At 38.6% G+C, this 21,127-nt stretch overlaps 4 protein-coding genes across 8 annotated transcripts; 1 reads left to right on the plus strand and 3 right to left on the minus strand.

Moving 5' to 3' along the window:
- Positions 1-857: 857 nt before the first annotated feature.
- On the minus strand, positions 858-8,131 carry LOC121802006 (ATP-dependent zinc metalloprotease FTSH 11, chloroplastic/mitochondrial-like). The gene is made up of 17 exons (XM_042201522.1): positions 7,443-8,131; positions 7,202-7,355; positions 6,691-6,783; positions 6,470-6,558; positions 6,176-6,299; positions 5,811-5,930; positions 5,680-5,730; positions 5,472-5,533; positions 5,166-5,223; positions 4,430-4,555; positions 4,268-4,348; positions 3,549-3,678; positions 3,123-3,271; positions 2,440-2,721; positions 2,185-2,274; positions 2,041-2,094; positions 858-1,267 (listed from the first exon to the last, which is right to left on the minus strand). Exons 1-17 carry the CDS (start codon positions 7,922-7,924, stop codon positions 1,112-1,114), a joined length of 2,301 nt encoding a protein of 766 aa, XP_042057456.1. The 5' UTR covers positions 7,925-8,131; the 3' UTR covers positions 858-1,111.
- A 643-nt stretch (positions 8,132-8,774) lies between these two features.
- On the minus strand, positions 8,775-14,423 carry LOC121802009 (polypyrimidine tract-binding protein homolog 2-like). 5 transcript variants are annotated; one of them, XM_042201529.1, is made up of 12 exons: positions 13,618-13,696; positions 13,477-13,539; positions 13,330-13,406; positions 13,129-13,186; positions 12,188-12,250; positions 12,021-12,094; positions 11,400-11,492; positions 11,164-11,221; positions 10,889-10,993; positions 10,726-10,807; positions 9,407-9,519; positions 8,775-9,323 (listed from the first exon to the last, which is right to left on the minus strand). In XM_042201529.1, exons 3-12 carry the CDS (start codon positions 13,365-13,367, stop codon positions 9,027-9,029), a joined length of 981 nt encoding a protein of 326 aa, XP_042057463.1. In that variant the 5' UTR covers positions 13,368-13,406; positions 13,477-13,539; positions 13,618-13,696; the 3' UTR covers positions 8,775-9,026. The 5 variants fall into 5 exon arrangements, with proteins under 5 accessions (XP_042057463.1, XP_042057461.1, XP_042057458.1 ...); XM_042201527.1 differs by having other exon boundaries at positions 13,129-13,189; XM_042201524.1 differs by lacking the exon at positions 13,129-13,186 and adding an exon at positions 14,335-14,423 and having other exon boundaries at positions 13,330-13,539; positions 13,618-13,809.
- Positions 14,424-14,427: 4 nt separating this feature from the next.
- Positions 14,428-16,728, plus strand: LOC121802007 (putative pentatricopeptide repeat-containing protein At3g25970). Its single transcript, XM_042201523.1, has 2 exons — positions 14,428-15,450; positions 15,556-16,728. Exons 1-2 carry the CDS (start codon positions 14,558-14,560, stop codon positions 16,724-16,726), a joined length of 2,064 nt encoding a protein of 687 aa, XP_042057457.1. The 5' UTR covers positions 14,428-14,557; the 3' UTR covers positions 16,727-16,728.
- A 390-nt stretch (positions 16,729-17,118) lies between these two features.
- LOC121805994 (RNA polymerase sigma factor sigE, chloroplastic/mitochondrial-like) lies at positions 17,119-20,611 on the minus strand. Its single transcript, XM_042206058.1, has 6 exons — positions 20,476-20,611; positions 19,056-19,778; positions 18,762-18,908; positions 17,940-18,176; positions 17,562-17,825; positions 17,119-17,480 (listed from the first exon to the last, which is right to left on the minus strand). Exons 2-6 carry the CDS (start codon positions 19,773-19,775, stop codon positions 17,283-17,285), a joined length of 1,566 nt encoding a protein of 521 aa, XP_042061992.1. The 5' UTR covers positions 19,776-19,778; positions 20,476-20,611; the 3' UTR covers positions 17,119-17,282.
- Between the last annotated feature and the right edge of the window lie 516 nt (positions 20,612-21,127).

A 21,127-nucleotide genomic window follows, 5' to 3' on the forward strand; every position in this document is an offset into this window, starting at 1 on the left:
CCTCAATTCCGTAGAATTCTAATTTGTGTACTGAATGTACCCTATAAGATGATATTGGGACTAGAACTAGTTAGCTGTAGTGATATTGCTAATGGCGCTATTTGTAAGCTATTTTCAGATGCTGTTAGGATAGCTAAACCATAAGCTCTGTAACAAATTGATAGAGAGTGCTTTTGCCTGTGGAAATGCTGACAAAATTACCTGCATTGTTGATCGAACGTTGAATACAAACCCCGGAAAATGTAGCAAAGCAAAACAATCAAACTATTTTAAGATCCAAAAAGTTAAGTTGATCAATTCTTGATACTCACATTTTGCATTATTTTCAAATGTGGATATGCCGAGTCTGAGGTTTTGTGAATCGTTCATTCATTTGTTGGTTTCCTATTTTTTTTCTTTTGTATTTTTATGTGGTGGATATATAAGTTGAAGCTCTTGAGGGAAAATGGAAAACTGGCTTGATTTTGGTAGCTACTTATTGCCTATTTGTGAAATGTTGTTGGTATTGACTTGTTCTTCTTCACTAGTCTGAATTGCTTTTCTTTTTAATCAAGATGTGCCTAATTTTCATTTTATTTCACTTTTTTGTCCATGTAAACATAAAAGATACCGTGAGATAAAAAAAAATACTCCTATAATGAAAAGAGAAGTCGAGGATTGAAAATAGCTAAAGTTCATATACAAAAAAAGTGTTAAAAAGAACAATTTTTTATATGAACTGTGTTTCTCAATAAGAATACCATCATACTACTCTATGATAGTTTTATCAAGGAATATTTTAATGCCCTTTTAAATTTGACTCAGTGAATGGCATGGGAATGGGAATGGGAATGGTAAGAGAAAAAAGAACACATATCTCAGCAAACAGACATCCCATAAATCTGTATTTCATAGTATAAATTATATCCAAAATTTCCCAATTTCAGGGTACAGTTTTCCAATGTAATTTGACCTACCTTTCAATTCTGTATAGCTAATCCAACTTCAACTAGAACAAAAAAAATTCTGGGATGAGATAAAAATGGCTAAATTAAGTAATGTTGGAATGCTAATGAGCTAATTATACCCTTCCTCCCTCTGTACACAACTCTCCCATTAGGAGACCCATGCTTTAAGCCAATACGAGCTCCTCTTCCGCCTGCTGCTGCTCCGGCTCTACGAATAACTCAGATCCACTGTAAGGTAGGAGTATACGCTTTATCTCTTCCGCGCTAAGAGTCTCGTACTCCAAAAGTGCATTTGCAAGAGCATGTAATGCCTTCTCATGCTGCAACAAGTTTTTCACAAGATTCAACATTGCATAAACAAATGTAAAATTAATTCAACATTGCATAAACAAATGTAAAATTAAGTAATGGCCACTCAGCATAGTCATGGAATATGCATAAATCCTACTGTACTCCCTCCGTCATATTCAAAATGAGACATTTTTCTTTTGGGGATGTACGTTTCCTAAACATCGCTCTCTGTACTCTCTCCATTTAACTCATAAAACAACATTGAAAAAAATTTTGTTCCGAATATGAAATGTTTCACTTAGAATGAGATGGATATAGTATACTTTTACAGTTTTGTGGCTGCTAATATATTTTAAGCATGAATACAAATGATACTATATATGGCACGAGTTTTTATAAAATTTTGTTTTGTGAGTTGAATGTAGAGAGAATAAAGTAGAGATGATGACGTTTCTATATTATAAAGTGTGTCAATTAGAGTGTGAGGACATCTGAAGAAAACAAATATCTCACTTAGAGTGGGACGAGGGAGTTTGTAAAACTAAAAGAGTGACACTTGAAAAATACCATCTTTGTCCAATGTTAGTCAATTTGTATTGGTTTTCTGTATGTACCAAGTTACATGAGTCAATAATTTCTCTCAACCAAGTTAAATGAGTAGTTGATCTCTCTTACTTTATTCTCTTTTTACTTATCTACTTTATTCACTCTCATACTTTATTCTCTCTACACTTAACTCACTTAACACCGCTTTCTTGAGTCTCATGCCGAATAAAAAACACGTCCTGCAATGTAAGCTAACCTTTTTCAGCAGGGCTTTTACACGATTATAAGCCTCCCGCAATAGTTTGACAACCTGAGAAACCGAAGGAAAATTGAATATGGAAATACTGTACTATATAGCTTACTAAATGTAATTGCAAGAGATAACATAACAGAAGCATACTTCTGCGTCAATACGAGATTGCATTTCTGAACTAGGTCTTTCCTTAATATGAACTGGTCCAATTTCATCACTCATCCCACAACTTGATACCTAGGAAAAAAGAAAAGAAAAAGGATGGTTTTACTCTTGTCAGAACTGTACATCACATAAAAATAAATTGTAAGAAAATCAGATGTCCCTTTGCAAGTGAAGATGAGAAATATTGCATCCAAATGTGTACATTTCACAGCCTAGGTAATGTGTTACGGGAAATACCATATACTGAGCAAGCTTGGTCGCTGTGTTGAGATCACTACTAGCTCCGGTAGTCACATGCTCCTTGCCAAAGATAAGCTCTTCGGCCACTCTTCCCCCCATACAAACATCAAGACGCGCCAGCAATTGCTTCTTGCTGATTGAAGTCTCGTCGTTAGAAGGAAGCTGGGTGACCATTCCCAGAGCAGATCCTCGTGGCATAATTGTTGCTTTGTGGATTGGATGTGCACCTTCGGTGTTCAAGGCAACGATAGCATGGCCACTCTCGTGATACGCAGTAAGCTGAAATCACTAGGTGAATTAGACAAGTAACATAAAAAAAGCACAGAGAGATAGTTTAGTAACCTGTATCCAGAAAATGATATAGTGAAATCCCTAGCATCTCCCCCATACGTAGATACAATCGTATCGAACTAGGTAAACAATTTAGTATGCGTTTATTTCGTTATGATTGTGATTACTTGTGCTTATTTCCCAACAGAATCTTCATGTTTGGTTCATAAAGAAATTTAATCAGCATAAGAGGAGAAATATCATATTTTTTATGTTTACCACTGACAAGTGTACAATTAAAAACAGGATGGGAAGGTAATAAACACAAGAATTTCATTGACAACACACGCACACACTCTACCAAATGATCACAAAGAAAATAAAGAACACATGAAAGAGATGGGTAAAACCTTCTTCGAATCTTCTGATAGAAACATTGTCTTCCTTTCAGTTCCCATCATTATCCTGTCTTTGGCAAACTCTAATTGTGCTGCACTCAGCTTCTCTGCACCTTCCACGGCAGCTTTAATGGCAGCAATATTGACCAAATTGGCAAGATCTGTTAACCAGAAAAGGCTCGAGTTAGGTGTCCTAACCATAATTTCTTAAGAACAATATGGCATATATCCTAATCCTACTAATTTCAAGTCCGGGCAATGTCCTTTTTCTTATATTTTTGTCGATTGATAAAATCATGAAATGATCTATAAAGAACCCCAAGGAGAAATAACACTTAAATATAAGAATATTTGTTCAAAGCTTTCAAGCTATATATCCGCATTTAACTCTAGTCATTTATTTAGCGAAATGTTGAAAAACAACTGGCTACAACTTGCCTGCTCCATTAAATCCTGGAGTACCACGTGCAATTGAGTTTACATCAACATCGTTCCCCAAAGGTTTATCTTGTAAATAGAGCTCCAATATCTCTTCACGACCCCGAACATCTGGGCTAGGAACGACAATCTAGAAACAGATCTTCTAGATCAGATTCAATTCAAGGCATGAAAACACTTGAATAACAGAACAAAAGCAAGAAATTTTTTTAAAGACAAAAGTAGGCCCAAAATAGTCAAAATAAGGAAATAAACTTGTTATATAGTTTCCTTAGTAGTAAGAAAATGCTATATCCTTTAGTCAGACATCCTTCTTTTATTTAGTCGAGTGCTGCCTATATCTTCAGATACTATTCTCTTGGAAAAGTTGAAACTATTAGCAAGTTGGCAACACCAGATGTTTGCTGGGAAATCAACGCACAAGTAATCACGAATATAACAGCTATGTATAGACATTATAGCGAGCCTTAATCCTAGTAAGAATAGGAATAATATTGGGCCTAAAACACATGCATGGATTGCCGTGATCACGTACTGATTCACTTTGTTTCAGGCCAAAAATGTTGTTATGTCTACAACCGGTAAATTTGTTCCAACAGTGTCATAATTTTCAACTAATTTCAGACTAATATACTTGGAGAAATACTACTTAGGCACAATAGATAATGATGGACTAATTCCAGCATCAACCAATGTCTAATAAGAGAAAATATACTTACATGCCTGTCAAATCTACCAGGTCTTGTTAAAGCTGGATCAAGTATGTCAGGCAAATTGGTCGCAGCCATAACAATAATCCCCTGTAAGAAGTTCATATTGCGACCCCATTAGAAAGCGTGTGACACGCTTGGAAACTATGATTCTTCTTTATATGAATTTACCTCATTCTGTTCAAAACCATCCATTTCTACGAGTAACTGATGCAGTGTTTTTTTTGTATGACCTTCCCACTGCTTGCGGGTAGACCCAACAGCATCAATCTCATCAATGAATACGATGCATGGAGCCTAAATGCAGACAAACTCAGATAACTGAAGATATAAAAACGATAATACACTTCATGATATAAACTGGAAAGATATAACCAAGTACTCCCTCCATCCAACATTACTTGAGTATTCCATCTATTCTCTCTCCTACTTTCCTCTTATTTCTCTCTCTTATTTTATTTTCTCGCCTACTTTATTCTCTCTCAACTGAACACACTAAATACCACTTTCTTAAATCACGTGCCCAAAAGAACCGCCAAAAAGTAAGGTGGGAAAGAGGTCCATCTATTCTACAAAAAAGATCTATACACTTAAATAAATTCAAGATCCATAGTCATCATGAATTCAAAACTATAATTCAACTATTCTGTCTATTCAAGATGATCTTGAACACGATAAATAAGATTAATCCACAAAATAATAATTAACCAAAATATGTGTCATGGAGAAATGACAAAATCTATCTACAGATGAGTGTAGGTCTAGCAAAAAAATCTGAGCCACAGAGAAAAGAATTCTCCATTATATTTATTAAGGACTAAACCTTGTCGCCATCTAGCATAATTCATCAACATAAACAACTTAGTGATGTTCAATGACCAGAATGAACAAGAAGAATGCACTGTACCTTCTTCTTGGCTGCCTGAAACAGGGATCTTACGCGGCGAGCACCAACACCCACAAACCTATCATGGGAAAAAGATTGGTAAATTTTCGACCCAAGTATCGGGATATCTGATATTGAACTTAACATCTTGAACATGCAAAATCCAGTATCACTGCTAGCCAATTAGAAACTGAAAATATTAAAAACTTGCTTAGATCATTAGCCTCGTGGCTATAAAGAAGAATCTGCACAAGATAATATAGTACTATTAATCATTATGTTATCGTTAGAAAGAAAATAAATCCCACTGCTTTCACAAGCCCTTACATTTCTTCAAACTCAGAGCCTGCTCGGTAAAAGAAAGGTACCCCGGCCTCTCCAGCTATAGCCTTCAAGTTACAGGAAACACAATAATTAGAAAAGAACAATATCAGTCATACTCAGAGGCCTTCACTGGGAGGGCACTTGTTGTTGCTTGATAGGAGGACAATTCGAAGAGTAAATAGATATTTCATCACGATATAGACTGGCATACCTTGGCAAGTAGAGTTTTCCCAGTTCCAGGAGATCCGGTCAGAAGAATTCCCTGAAATTCAAAGGCTTCTTAAAGGACAGAGCGATGAAAATCAGATTGAAGAGATAATTTCTTTTTTTCAAACGACAAACCTTAGGTAATTTCCCTCCTAATCGAGTGAACTTTGAAGGGTTTCTTAGATACTCCACAACTTCCTCGAGCTCTTCTTTAGCATCATCACAGCCTTTAACGTCTTTAAATGTCTTAACATTCTGCCACAGTACTTTTTAAAAGTTATATTGTGCTTTATATCAAATGAAAACTAGTTGTACACTTGTCAAATAAACCATTCAGCTAACCAACTAAAGTAAAAACACGAGCTTCAATGCAATATTTTATCAAATAAACAATTTACTTATGATAATGTGTTATAAAAAAATTGAACAGCCGAAGCCACATGAATGTAATTGATCTAGAAGCGAAGCCACATGAATGTAACAGATCTAGAAAGACTTACATTTTCTGGCATTATTTCTTTATTCAAATCTTTTGGGGCATACGAGGAACTAGAACCGACTCCAGGAGTTCCAATCCCACCTAAGCCGCCAATATACTTCTGAAGTGCAGCGGCACCCATTATCCTTAATAAACACAAATATTTCAGTGTCCGAGGAATAAGAGTGAGATGAATATCTAAGTTCTACACTTTATCATATCAACCTTTTCATCCAACAAAGTGAACCAGAAACAAGCAATGACATCAGAAGACATCAATTCGAATTTCGTATTGAAGAGCAAGTAAATTTCATACCAGACGAGACCAACAGCAACAGTAAACACAATAGTTGATATAACTTCTTGAGCAAAACGGGATGATCTGCTTGACATTTTTGGGTCCACCTGAAGTTCAAAAGAAGGTGTTAAGAGTTAAAGAAAAGGTGCATGGTTGAAATATGAAAGTATAGAATATTCAACATTCTATGATTCTAGTAATTGATCCCTGCATTTTTGGAAGGTCTCTTTCTGACGTACCACCATAACATGTAACGGCTGTTTGTTGGACACACCAGGGTTAGCGAAAGGCTCATCCTCATTCTCTGAGGCTCGCTGTTTTAGCTCTTGCAACTATGAAAAATATTCAATAGTTAGTCCAAGACACTAGAATTGTGTGCAAAAAACAATGTTACAAGGGACATTCTACAAACTACGAAGAATTGTGTTTGTTTAGCAACAATGTAACTTCAAATAGTTCACTAAACTTTTTAGATCTTTTAGTCCGAAAAATACATTCCACAAACAAACAAGATAATAAATTGGCAGATGCTTCCCCATAAAAACCCAACTTCAATCAACATTAATTGTTCTTGTCTCCTGATCCTACTGTATCTTGGCATTCTCCCCAATTAACATTAAAACATCCATGTGGAGAAGAATATGAGATTGTTTCCTAATTCAAACTATTGAGAAAGGAACGAGCAATGACGAAAACTATCTTGACCACTCTAAATGATATATTATGTGCTACAAAGTTAAAGACGCATACCAGAAAAGGAAGACTAGAAGGTTTTCCAGATTGCTCATCGGGCAAGTACTCAGCAATCGCATCAGTGGAAACTAGTGCTCGGAGATACTCTGCTACTCCTCTGCTGTCTACCGCATGCGCCCTCTGTTCAAAACGCTGGATGACAGCCTCCGGACTACAGAAAGAAGAATAGACGACATTGTTTAACTCACATCACATATGATTTCACAGTTGTTAGTATATCATAAACAATATTGGCAACCTGTGCTTATTGAGCTCCACTAAAAGAGCGCTCTGTTTAGCAGCATCCTTGGGATTGGAATCAGCCTCCGCAATCAACCTCTCCAACTGCTTCTCCTTCCTCCAAAACGGCCACCAGCTGAACCAATCCGAATACAGAAGCTTCTCGAACCCCTCTCTCAGCCTCGCAAAAACCCCCACCAGAAACACCATAATCGGCAGCCTTATTTCATTCTTCACACCGCCGGCCGCTTCTCCGGAATTACTACCACTAGTCGATTCGGTTAAATCTTTGGAATTCAAGGCGCAGAAGGCGCGATGCCGCAAGAATCTTGACCTGAGGGGGGAGGATGATTTGGCGGAGCCGCCGATTGATCTTTTGGGGAAATGAAAAAATTGAGGGGAGAGGCATGGTTTTAGAGAGAGGAGGAGAGGGTTTGATTGGGGGATTGAGTGCTTGCAGATGATGGAAGCCTGAAGTGATATTGACATTGACATTGACATTGTTTCGTTGTTGAAAGATACACAAAGAATCGATTTTTTGGGAGATTTGGCGTAGAAATTGAGGGTTAGAACGATGAAGCATGCGCAAGAAAGTGTGGCGTGTGCATTGTATCTTCCTCACTCTCACAAGATTCGAGTTGGAACAACGAGAGAGGAGATAAGAGGGAGAGGGTCACCATGCTATGCTAATTACTATTGTGAGTTGGGAAATTCATAGTATAGTTACTTTAAAAAACTATTTAATTGAGAAATTTAATCATAAATATTCAGATAATAGGATAAAGATAAAAATAACTTATTTTATTTCATGTGGAAAAGAAAAGGTGTATACAAGATGCTGAGAAACAAGTTGATTTTCAGATGAACGAAAATTTCATAATTATACTTTAGTAAAATATGAGTATCTAGCAGATGATGAAGTGCAAGGAGGAACTTGAATATTGATTTGATTACAGTTGGTGAGAGACCGATATTTCTTCTTGTGTAAGGAAGAATGAACTTGCATCAAATTATCTAGTTGGTGAGACAATAAATTACCAAGGCTTGATAAGACCTAATAAATTGAATAGCAAAAAAGAGGAATTTGCCCAAGGAAGAGCTATTTGCTAGTTTGTGAGACAATAGCTTTACCACTCTTAGGCTAAGGAGCAAAAGAAGGAATCCACTCGAGAGTCTAATTTGCTAGTTGGTGATCAATAGCTGATCAGCCACACTAGACAATAGCTGAGACAGCCCAATCCCCATAAAACAATTCAGTCGGAGGGGTTGAAGTCACCATGATAGTAACAGGGTAAATACACAAACTTATTAAGAAATAAAATACAAATATCAAGATTATTAACCCAATCAATTACCATCCCAAACTGCACTTGCTCTTTTGAATTTATATTTAGTTGAACTAAGATGTGCATCAATACACATGACAAGACAAACTCGACTAAAAAAAAAGATAGTCAACATTCCATGGAACACCACCCATCAAGGCAGAATCTTGCTTTTTAAGTAACTCCATGGATATGCAAAACAGTACAGTAGTACCACCATGTCCAGATAAAGATTGCTTGGAGCTCCCATGATCTTGCACCACGATTTACTAACCATGCTATTGATGATGATAGGGGTGCATCGGAGACGAGTGTGGTTGCCCGTTTTGGAGGTGAGGTGGTACTGCCCCTTGACCCATTGGTGGGGGGCCTCCATAAGGGTAGTTGTGCATTTGCTGAGGCATCGCTGGGTTCCAGCCCGTTGCATGAGGATCAGGACCTGGAGCATATTGTGTTCCGTTGTAAGAAGGACCGCCTGGGCCTCCGGCATATGGTTGTTGTCCTAAAACTGAGGGTTGAGAGTTTAGGACTGGAGTATTTGGGATGGTGAAGTCTCTGCTTCTATCATTATTAACCTGAAAACGTAATTAGGCTTGGAGTCAATGCACAAGGGCAGAAAGAACAAGTTCTGTTCGATCTGACATTTTACGAGTCTCACCTTTATACTAAGATCAGTGTGGCGAGAATATGAGAGGTGAAGCTTGCAGTATCCTCCGTCGTATATGCAATGTCCTTCTAAAGCCTCCTTTGCAACGACAGCGGTCTGGACATCTGCAGCATGTAGAATACTTGATGAAGGAATGAAGCAAGGACAAAAAGGCAGAACCCTTGAAATCAAACACTCTTTCGTGTTTTCAGTTCGGAGTTTTTTCAAGAAATTATTGTATTCATTATAAGTTGATAGTGTCCCCAACTTTCAGCATAGTCCATAAAAAGCACCACTTTACAAAAGTTTCACCTCTGACACCAGTGTTGTTAGGGTCGCGGGGCGCACCGGGTCGATGAGGTGAAAATTCGGGTCGCGGGTCGACGGGGTCGAGAGACCAACAAATCTAGGCTAATTTTTTTGCCTTTTAATATTAAATAAAATAAATATATTGCTCTAATGTTTATAATATATCAAATAAATGTAGACGCAATTCATGTGAATAGAGATAAAGTGGAAAATAGAAATGATCAAAATATCAAAACAATTCATAAGTCATAACACAATAAATAATTGAAACCATTGTCTGAAAATATCAAAACAAAGGAATATATGAAAGGGTGGCAGCAAAAGATCTTTGAATTGTTTATTTGTTTAGGAGTGAAGAGGCCGAATTCTAAAGTGTAGAAAGTAGGTTTGAAAAGTTTGATGTGGTATATGCATATTGCATATATATAGAGAGAGAATTGTGATTGAGACAGTCAGAAAACATGTCAGAGATTTGAGAAAATCAGAGATAGTATGTGTTTAGGGCGACCCTGGCGACCCTGTATCTCGATCAACCCACCCATGTTGGGGCGGTGATGGTCTCGACCCAAGCGACCCGAATGACATTTTGACAACACTGTCTGACATATGAAATTACGTTTTAGCAAAAAAGTATGGGTTAATGTTGTGTTGTGTCCCCGAACTTTAGTTTCAATCAGAGTTGGGACACTTTATGAAATTCCTTCAAAGTTAAGTTTGAGACAGTTTCCAGAATATGCTAAAAGTTGAGAACATTTTCTGAAATATGCTAAAAGTTGAGGACACAATTCACCATCAGCATTTCTTTTTTTTTTGTTGCTAAAATGACTTCAATTTATGTGCTGAGGTAGCTACCTCAGACTACGAGGTATGAATTGCTGTAAGTAGGGGACATTTGAAGAAAAAATGGAAGTTTGAGACATTTTTTGAAATACTCTAAAATTTAAAACACAATTAATACTTCCTTATAAGACCAAATTAAGTGTAAAACGCACAAATTGTAGCTAGCCAAATCCATATCTTACCTGGATACTGGATCAATGCTTGAAGACCACCATTTTTGTCGAACATGGCAATTTTTAGGACAGGCCCAAATGATGAAAAGACCTGAAGTACAAATAAATTACCACCAGTAATGAATGATCCAATAACTAATGTAAAGGCTTTCTCAAGTTTCAAGGTGGGTACCGTTTGTAAGACATCTAAGGTAACTGCATATTGCATGTTCTCGATGGAAGCAAGTAGAACGTTGCTCTCAGGCTCCATTTTTTTCCCATCAACTCCTACACTAAACTGAAAGAAGGTAGAAGCACAATTTCAGTAATGAAACTGTAAGAGAAAGGGAGAGCAGAAACTGGAAACGGTATATACATCAATCATATCACTCAGATACCTCCATCCACAAAAACTAAGGAGCAAAGTATTTGAACATATTAGTGAATCAGCTCATGCAAATAATTTACCTGACCACTTGCGTCTATAGCTGACGGAGCAACAGGGAGCATAGGATTGGTGTAGTCCCTAAATTAACCATAGCATAAAGATATGAATGCCATATAAAGATAGCTCAAACAGAGAAGGGATCATATCAAATAAATAAGATATTCTGTATATGAATTTATAAAGTTATGAAACCAATACACTAATACAATTCGGTCTACAATAATGCAGCCTGGAAAAAAAGACAAAATCAGTTTACCTACTACGATGGCTCTGGAATTTTACACTCAAGTCTGTATGCGCAGAATATGTTATTCTAAGAGAACACGGCCCCAGCTCTGGAATCAAATAACTGGCCAAAATAAAGACAGAAGCAGAATATTAGTGAGATGCTTCATTTCTCATGTATTACTTATAAAACACACATTAACAGACTCTTCACAGGTAGAGTGTAAAAATAACTTCTACATACTTAAATCAGAAGAACGTGGGTAGCAGGCTTATTGAATCAAGTTATGTCCCAAATAATTCTATATGTAGAATAACAACATTGTCATCTCTTGAGACAAGCTATGTAGGTAAGACACCCAGGGCCATGGCCCAGGATACAATCAAGTAGGATCATTACATAATAAGCTATACATCTTTAATTTCTTGATGTCTATATTTCGCATGTATAGGACATCCAGTCAACACCTCCAATCCTACTCATTAATTCAGTACACTTGTCACGCTAAACGCTGAAGCCCTCTTAAATCTACTCATTGCAGTAAGGAACCCATGGCCAAGAAAAGATACAGTTAATCATATTCCTATTAAAGGTATAGTACCCCTTTAGCACAGATGTAGATCCCAATCCAAATATAAAAACCCAGATCACCTTGGAATGCTTCTCCCATCAAGGGCATCCTTGGCAGCAGTCGCAGTCTCTGAATCTGAAAATTGCACCAGAGCCTGGTGGCAGAGGATGCGATAGATGTTATGGCACTGACAGAAACCATTAAGGAAACAATGCCATTGAAACGAAGATCAACTGGAGATCCATACCTGAAACCCAGCAGTCTTCTCAAAAGTAGTAATTTTATGAACAAACCCGAAGGCTGAAAATACCTGAAAAACAAACAAGAATAAATATATTCAACAGAAAAGTACACAATTCATTTTAATTGAAATAATAAGTAGCATACATCAACAAATGAAAAAGAAAGAAGCACCCTCAACATTCGAAAAGTAGCATTTTTTACCAAGGGAAGGTCAGTGACAAGGTATGACACACAAATTTAATGATTAAATAAATAAAATCCCAGCTAAAGTATACAGAAGGGAATGAGATATACCAATGAAGGAAACAGGAAGGAATATAGCTCTCATGTCAGAGAAGTGCGGGCCACTAGAAAAAAAGTGAAAGGAAGTAAAGGATTGGGTAACAGTTTATGAACTCCATGGAATATCTTCCTAACATTGAAGAAGGGTCATCGTATTATGAATAAAATACAAAAACAGGGATAGTGTCAAATTTGTGACATGTTTTAAAATGCTGGGAAAATCCAGGCTGGACAATTACAAGGCCACTTTGCAGAGAGTAGCAAGAATTTCCGATAATTTCTCAAATCTCAGGTACAACATCACAAGGAATCAAAAAAATTGAGTTAGTCCCAGTTTTCTGCATGATTGCAATTCAGACACTCTTTTAGCGATTAACATTCGTAGAACTGGTTAAGAGAGATCTCCTTTTAAAACTAAAAAATGGAACATTAATTAAGTACAACAGACATGAACAATCACACCAAACATAAATGCTAGAGATGTATACTGTTATGTGTGGTAAAAAAAGGAAATCACCGACCATGAACTAAAATAACAAGGCACCAAAAAGAAAAGGGGAAAAAGAAATATTTGAGATTCTTAAGAAGCTAGGGATAGAATCACAATGTGGAGGAAGGGAAGAAAGAGCGAGTGTTAGGGAAGGAGAAAGAAGACAAACACACATGTGCCCTTTCTCCCAATGCAATAAGCTGCCATCGAAGATATTTCCTTGGCATGTTCCTGCTGATTCATTCAGGCTCTTGTCAAATAAAGCTTAAGCTGGGCATACCACAATCTAGGCACAATAATATCAAACAAAACATCCTTATATTGCCACAAATTTGCATGCTTTGACTTTGTGTTGGGGATGCTCAATTGCTTACCAAGTGTAGCACATCAATACTGACAAGACGCGCATCATTTCCCTCAATTGTTACCAAGAGTACATTTCCAGCAACATCTGCAGTAGTCTTGTTGTTCACTATTTCTTGCCTGTTTGAATATTGTAGGTAGACGGTTTTCCCTCGTACCTGAGCAGGCTCAGATGATGATGCGTAATACGATATCATAGCAATAGCTTGATTAAGTTCCGCCTGTAAAACAATTAATAATAACCACATCAGATCATAGAAATTATCAAGAGTTCATAGACGAGCAAAAATTAGACTTACAAACTCAATAAAAGCTTGGTTCCTATTTGCTCCAACATTACACTTTGTGTTGACAACCTTCCCAAATGGCTTCCCCAGCTCGACTAATTCCTCTTCGGTACATTCCCATGGCAAGTTCCTTAAATGGAGAACCTTGGACGGAGGTTGGGTGTACCGAAACTGCGGTTGACTGGAAACTGATGACATTCCGCACTGTGATAAAAAAAATTGCAAAACTTTTCAAATCCAATTATGTTGTTAACAAATGAACCACATTACATGACTTCAAAAGTTCATAAACAAATACTAAAACACTCAAACCAAGCTGAGAATCATGTCAGTAGCAAGTATCTAATCCAATTGTAAATGGCCACCGATTCAGTTCACAAGCATAAATCAGTAAATACAAAATAAGAAAACATGAAAATTTACTTTAAATGCTCTATCTGGATCGATATACAATCCCGAGCTTCATTTGCTAAGAAATACCGCAAGGAAAATCAAACGTACCAGCCTATCAGGAAAAGCAGATCTTCCAAATTTGTAGTAATTTAATTGCAGAAAAAACGGAAAATCAAAAATTTACAATAATGGAAAAAGCCTCAAACAAGTACCTCTATACGTATACAAACGCCTAAACTTATGAACCCTAAAGAGAAACCCCAAAACAGAATAACCGAATAGAAGGAACTGAAAATGAGGCAATAAATGTAAAATTTAGAAATCAGCGACGAGTACCTGATATAATAATTGTGAATTTAGGGTTCGCAGAGAGTTGAACCGTAGAACAGCTGATGCAAAGACAGATAATTCCTCGGTGGATGGGATTGATTTGGAAGGGATAATGTATTTGGGCCTAGGACAGCTATTGTGTTATAATGGGCCTAATTGTTGGGCCCATTATTGTGACTAAGCCCCACTGCCCCACGTTTTTTGAACATGTTTTCAGCGCTCCATCTCTATGCAAATAATTCGCCTTCAATATATCTCAAACCTCAGAAAATCGCAATCTTCAATCTCCGCCGCTTGGAAATGGAAGCGCCAGCTGTGGAAAGAGACTCATACAGACTCCACCGTCGTCCACACAAACAAAGCGATAACATTAAGTTGCCAAAACAGAGACCTAGATCATGCCCGCCAACTGTTCGACGAAATGCCCCAACGGACAGTCGTCTCTTGGAACACCATGATCACCGGCTACTACAAATGGAATCTCACCACCAACGCTCTAGGATTAATCTCCCTTATGCATCACTCCGACGTCAAGCTCAACGAGACTACATTTTCCGTTTCACTGAGCGTATGCGGCCGGGCGCTGTCGTTGACAAACGGGAAGCAGCTTCACGGGCTGGTTCTGAAATCCGGGTATGAAAGATGCAAGCTTGTCGGGAGCGGGTTGATGTACTTGTACGCTAATTCTCGCCGTATCAGCGACGCCCGGAAACTGTTTGACGAATTGCACGAAGAAAACGACTTGTTATGGAGTTTGATGCTGGTTGGTTATGTTGAGTGTGACTCAATGGCTGAGGCTGAGGCCATCTTCCATCAAATGCCCTGGCGCGGTGTGGTGGAGTGGACTACCTTTATCTCGGGGCACGTGAGGAGCGAGGCTGGATGCGGGAAGGCGTTGGAGGCGTTCAAGATGATGATTGACGGGGGCGAGGCTGATCCAAATGAGTTCACTTTGGATTGTGTGGTGAGAGGTTGTGGTAAGATGTGTGATCTCATGAATGGAAGGGTGATTCATGGGCTTGTGGTGAAGTTAGGATTTGAAGATGAGTGCTCAATTTGTAGTGCCTTGGTTTTCTTGTATTGTAGCTGTGAATATGTGGATGACGCCATGGATGTTTGGAGGTATGAAATAACGGAGATTCAATTCTCGATTATCACATCTGTGTACAAAACGACATCTTTGGTAATGTTCAAACCAATGTTGTTTAATTTAAAATTTTGTTGTAGGTACATGTCATGTAAATCCGTCAGAGATTCGAATGAGTTGATCAAGGCATATGCAAGGTGTGGTCGAGTTGAGGACTCGAAGAGATTGTTTATGGAGACACCACTCGAAATCCTGAGCTCGACGAACACCATGATCTCTGTGTACGCGAGGAATGGTGAGGTTGAGAAAGCTTTGGATCTTTTCGAGAAAGCGAAGTTGGAAGGAAGCCCGATTAGTTGGAACTCGATGATGTCAGGGTATATCCACAACGATCACCACGAGAAAGCGTTGGATCTCTACCTAACCATGTGTAGATCGTCCATAAGCCCCACTGCGTCCACCTTTTCTGTGTTGCTCCACGCGTGTGCCTGCATGGGGTCTCTTCAGCAGGGGCGAGTGGTTCACGGCCATTTGGCGAAAACTCCGTTCTCCTCCTACGTTTGTGCGGGAACAGCCCTCATCGACATGTATTCAAAGTGTGGAAGCATTGCAGGTGCAAGGGACGCTTTCAGCTGCATCTCTTCGCCCAACGTGGCAGCTTGGACTGCCCTGATCAACGGGCACGCGCACCACGGCCTTGGCCCGGACGCGGTGTCATCATTCGGTCTCATGCTGGAGAGGGGCGTGACGCCAAATGCAGCAACTTTCGTGGCCATCTTGTCTGCTTGTGCGAGAGCAGGTATGTTTGACGATGGAGTGGCAATTTTCCGATCGATGAAGGAAGAATACGGTGTAACGCCAACACGGGAGCACTTAACGTGTGTCGTGGAGCTCCTTGGGCGGTCTGGGCTGGTACGTGAGGCCGAGGAATTTGCGGAGTCGATGCCAGTTGCAGCAGACAAGATTGTGCTGACCACACTGCTGCATGCTAGTTGGTCTTGGATGGAGACGGAGGTGGCGGAACGAGCGGCGTGGAGATTGCGAGCGTTGGATGCGAACTCAGCTGCGGCGTGTGTTATAATGTCGAACGTGTATTCGGGGACAGGGAAGTGGGGGAAGAAGGCGGAGGCGAGGGAGGCGAGGGAGGCTTTGAAACGACGGGGGGTTACGAAGGATCCGGGATGTAGTTGGATTGATATAAGCAGCAGAAGCCATGTCTTCTCTGTTGGCTGTAGAAACCATCAAAATTCTGATATGATATATGCAACTTTAGAGTCTTTGAGATTGAATGGAAGCTCAAATCAAGACTAAAATATTCTTCATTTATCTCTCTATACTCTATAGTCTATATATCTTCTTCATCATGTCAATAAATGAAGTTTAGAAAATTAAAGATTAAAAAGCAAATACACATACAGAGGGTTGGCAAAGAAAAATAGGTCAGCTGATACTTATGTGCGGGTATTGCTAAAACCATGACGGAATACTAGTCATTGTCAATCGTGAAAGTTTGATAAAATTCTGATCAGTCCCGTAAAGTTTGAAAATAAAATTTTAAATCATGAAACTTCAATTTTTCTTGACCGAGTATAAAACGACGTTTCTGGTAATGCTCAAAACGTCATTGTATAATTAAAATAAGAAAAGAAAAAAATACAAACGAGCATTTTTAGAAGGTGATGTTTTGTATACGGAAGACATGATTGAGGAAAATTGGTTTTTTTTTTAAAATTTAATATTCTGTTTTAAAACATTAGAAGACTGGTCAGAATTAGACCAAACTTCGTGATTTAAATGACTATCATCCTAACTATGATTACAGACGACTTCTAAACAATATTTGGTGTATGCAGTAACAAAGTTCGCTTTAGAAACTGTAGCGGTGAAGGTAATCGACTCGAGCTGGATGCTTGAGCTTCATGAGAGCCTTCACTTCATGCTTCCTAACCATTTCCCGAGAAATGTTGAGATTTCCTGCAATCTCTCCTAGTGTTCTATCTCCTTTACCATCAAGCCCGTACCGTTGTCTGATCACTAAACTCTCCTTCGGCTTCAGAGAATCGAGCTGATACAAGCAAGAATCATATCACCACAAAGCAAAGGAAGGATGGCACCAAATGCAGTTGTAGATTCTACCATAACTTACCACGTCGTCTAGAGCAAGCCTGAGAAGCGCAGGTTGCCTTCTTTGATCTCCCTCGACACCATCTACGTCTTTGATTCCATTGATGAGCTCTTCCTGGGTCACTGCATGCTTTGCATGCAATGAAAGAATAGGCTTTGCTGCCCTCATTACTTCATGGTATCTTTCTGCGGAGATCCCAACTCGATCTATAATTTCTTCTTTAGTTGGCAATCTTTGAAGTTCGAACGACAACACTAGCTTGGTTCTGTGAATATCAGCTCGGATCTGCACCAAGATTTATAATGTATTTCATGCTTTATGCTGCATAGATATGTTTCAACAAAACAATTCTTCGAGGAATACATGGATCTGGAAACTAATCAGAAATAGAGAGCTTACCGACTCAAGGCCAAAAGACACCTTTGTGAAACTTGAGAGCGTCATGGAACGAATAATGGCATGCCTAATCCAAAAGAGGCTATACGTTGAGAGTTGGAACTTCCGTTTTGGCTCAAAGCGGTCAATACCCGTTATGAGACCCTTTACACCAGCTTGACACAAGTCTTGGAACCGTGGCCAACTAGCGAAGTCTTGAAAATACTTATTCATGACGAACAAGACAAGTCGCAGGTTGTGCTGCACGAAATAAAAAACTTAGATTCTTGTGATATAATGTCATGTACTATGCATTTATCGAATTATTGGTCAAGAACAAGAACAAATCAAGCCGGAAAGTGCCTCAGAACAGTTGAGCTTGTCCTCATCAGCAAGTAAACACTTACCATTCTAGCAGATATGGATATAATATAGCCTATGTGCACTCACTGCCAAGATTTCGATATAGATTGCTTATAAACCCGATTATGTCCATAAAGTAAAATGAGACGGGACACTGGGACTACAAAACTAAATTCCGACTACTATTAATTCTTCAAATATTTCGATGCCCCATCACTAAGTGCCATTATGCCAGCACCACTTCCCTAAAGCGAAGGAGTATTGGCCTTCTTAAATCTGGAGGTCAAAATTTAAGATTAACGCAACTTTTGTCCAAAAGTCCCACATATCAGAGCTTTGTCTTTCCCGAAAAAAAAAGAAAAGAAAAAAAAAGAGCATGATATAACAGGAAGAAAAGGAAAAAGTAGCTTGGTATGAACAGATTCCTGAGAGTTAAGCATCCATCTCCCAACATAATGTGAAGAGAGAAAGACCATGAATTACCTTGATCAACTTGTTTCTGGCAGCTCGACCAACCTCTAATTGTTTCCTCATCTGAACAGTACTCATATTTGTTGCATTTGCTAACTCACCTTCAGTTAGCTCTTTTCCTAAATCCTTCTGTGCACTTTCCTTTACTTGGAGGATTTCCTAATGACAAAAGACCAAAGTAATCAGACGAAAATATAACACTTCTAGTAGCATAGCACGTTTCTGATATATGTAATGCATGCTCTTCATCTTTTCAGTAGCTTTCCTCAAATTAAGCAGTAAGTTTGACAACAGATAGTTAGTCACCTTCATAGGTTGCATCAGCTTAAACAGCCAGGCATGCTCAGACGAAGGAAGAACCGGAGGGATCTTCATTTTCTTCCAATCTAAGCTAACCAAGTCAGAGGAAGCTGAATAGTCCCTAACAAGCCTATTAGTCTTCTCGAATTCGTCCTGGTTTCTGTGTTTTATTTTCTCAGATGACGCAACGGATTCACCTGCTTTCTTCGTCTTGAGAGCAATCCTCTTCTCAAGAGTTAACCTACTCTCCTTCTTCTTTTGATTCCTTACAACAGTTTTTTTCTCCGTCTCCACGGTTTCTCCAGTCCTTATCCTTCGTGACTGCCTTCTCGTTATCCTACAATCTTTCACCTCATCAACAACGACAGCCTCTGTAGGGCTTTGATTAAATATATACTCCAGCTTTGCAGCGGCTTCATTGTAATACAAATCTGATGTACTCGGAGATGCTTGGTCAGTTAAAGCCACATTTACTCGTTCTGGCCGCTTTTTCCCCTTTCTTAATCTCTTATGGTTTCCTTTATTTGTCTCCAAAGGCAAAGCTACAGGTTCCCTAGGCGTAATTAGAGCTAACTTCTTATTTTCACCCTTTCGAAATGATAATACAATTGGTCTTCTAGATAACGATTCACGAGGCAAATATTTGACGCCTACTTCCAAAGGAGTTCGTGCAGCAGAACTCGAAACAGACACAAATCCCATGCCAAAACTGTCAGCTCCAAACATTCACTGCCATAATTGGAGATTCGCTGAACAATTAATCCCATGATATGAAAGCGAAGTACCAAATTTTCAAGCGCAAAAAATGCAGACATCAAAATTTACTCTACAGGAAGAAACCAAAGGCCTAAGGAAGCAAACGGTTAAATTCTCCCCAAACATTTCATTAATCATGAAGCAATAGATACCGAAGAAGTTCATATATCATACAAATTCTACCACGAGTCACTAATTACATGCAATGCCACCGTATATTGATAAAACATCTAGAATTCAGCTGATCTGCGTCAGCGCCAAATCACTAGTGATACAAGAGCTCAGTCACTACCAAAATCAGATATACATTCCAACTAGCAATTCACATTGCAAATGATAAACGTTGAACTAAAATGAAGCAATTCTAGTGAGAATGAAAACAAACTACGGCGAATCGTTAATGAACAAATTACCAGTACAGAGAACACTAGCTGAGAAAATGCAAAACGTTGGACTAAATGAAGCAATTCTAGCGAGAATCGAAACGAACTACAGAGAATCGGTCCATGAATGAATAATGATACACAAACCAATGAACAAATCACCAGAACAAAGAACACTAGCTAAGCAAATGAGAAACGTTGGACTAAAATGAAGCAATTCTAGCGAGAATTGAACGAACTACAGAACATCGGTTCATGAATAATACATAAACCAATGAACAAATTACCAGTAAGATAACACTAACTGAACAAGCACCGAAGAACGATCTGAAATCCGAGAAGGCGAGAGGACAAGAAGGTTCTCTCTCTCGCCGACGACGGAATATTCCGGCGATGGAAGGAAAGGAGCTTAACGGAATTGGACGTTTGGCTCTTAAAAACTTGAAAAATATGTAATATTCCCTTGAATTTCGGTGGCCACGAGCTCTTTGACGTAGACTTCGACGGCTGAAAGTAGCGGGAGAGTAGATCGACGGTTAAGCAAGTGTCCACGTCAGTTGGCGCAAATGAGGTGATGATGTGGCCGATTAGCGAATGTGTGATGTGGCAAGCTGAGAGTGGAAGGCGGGATATTTTTTGTGGATAATATTCTAGCATTCGTGGGAAGCTTTAGCACTTGTGATCAGCTCCATATTAGAAAAAAAAATAGTGGTATTTGGGTCATTTTATTATTCATTGAACAATTTAATATTTTTTTTTATGTGATATTGGCACCTCATATTATAAATTTTTAATTTAAATTCATGAACTTTAAATTTAATATATTACTAATATTATAAATTTAAATAATTGTTAAATTATTTTCACCGGCAACATAATTCAACTAAATTAAAATTACGGACAATCACTATCATTTTGGTAACTATATTTGTGTGATGT

This window comes from Salvia splendens, chromosome 5 (genome assembly GCF_004379255.2).
Source record: "Salvia splendens isolate huo1 chromosome 5, SspV2, whole genome shotgun sequence".
Classification (NCBI taxonomy): Eukaryota; Viridiplantae; Streptophyta; class Magnoliopsida; order Lamiales; family Lamiaceae; genus Salvia; species Salvia splendens.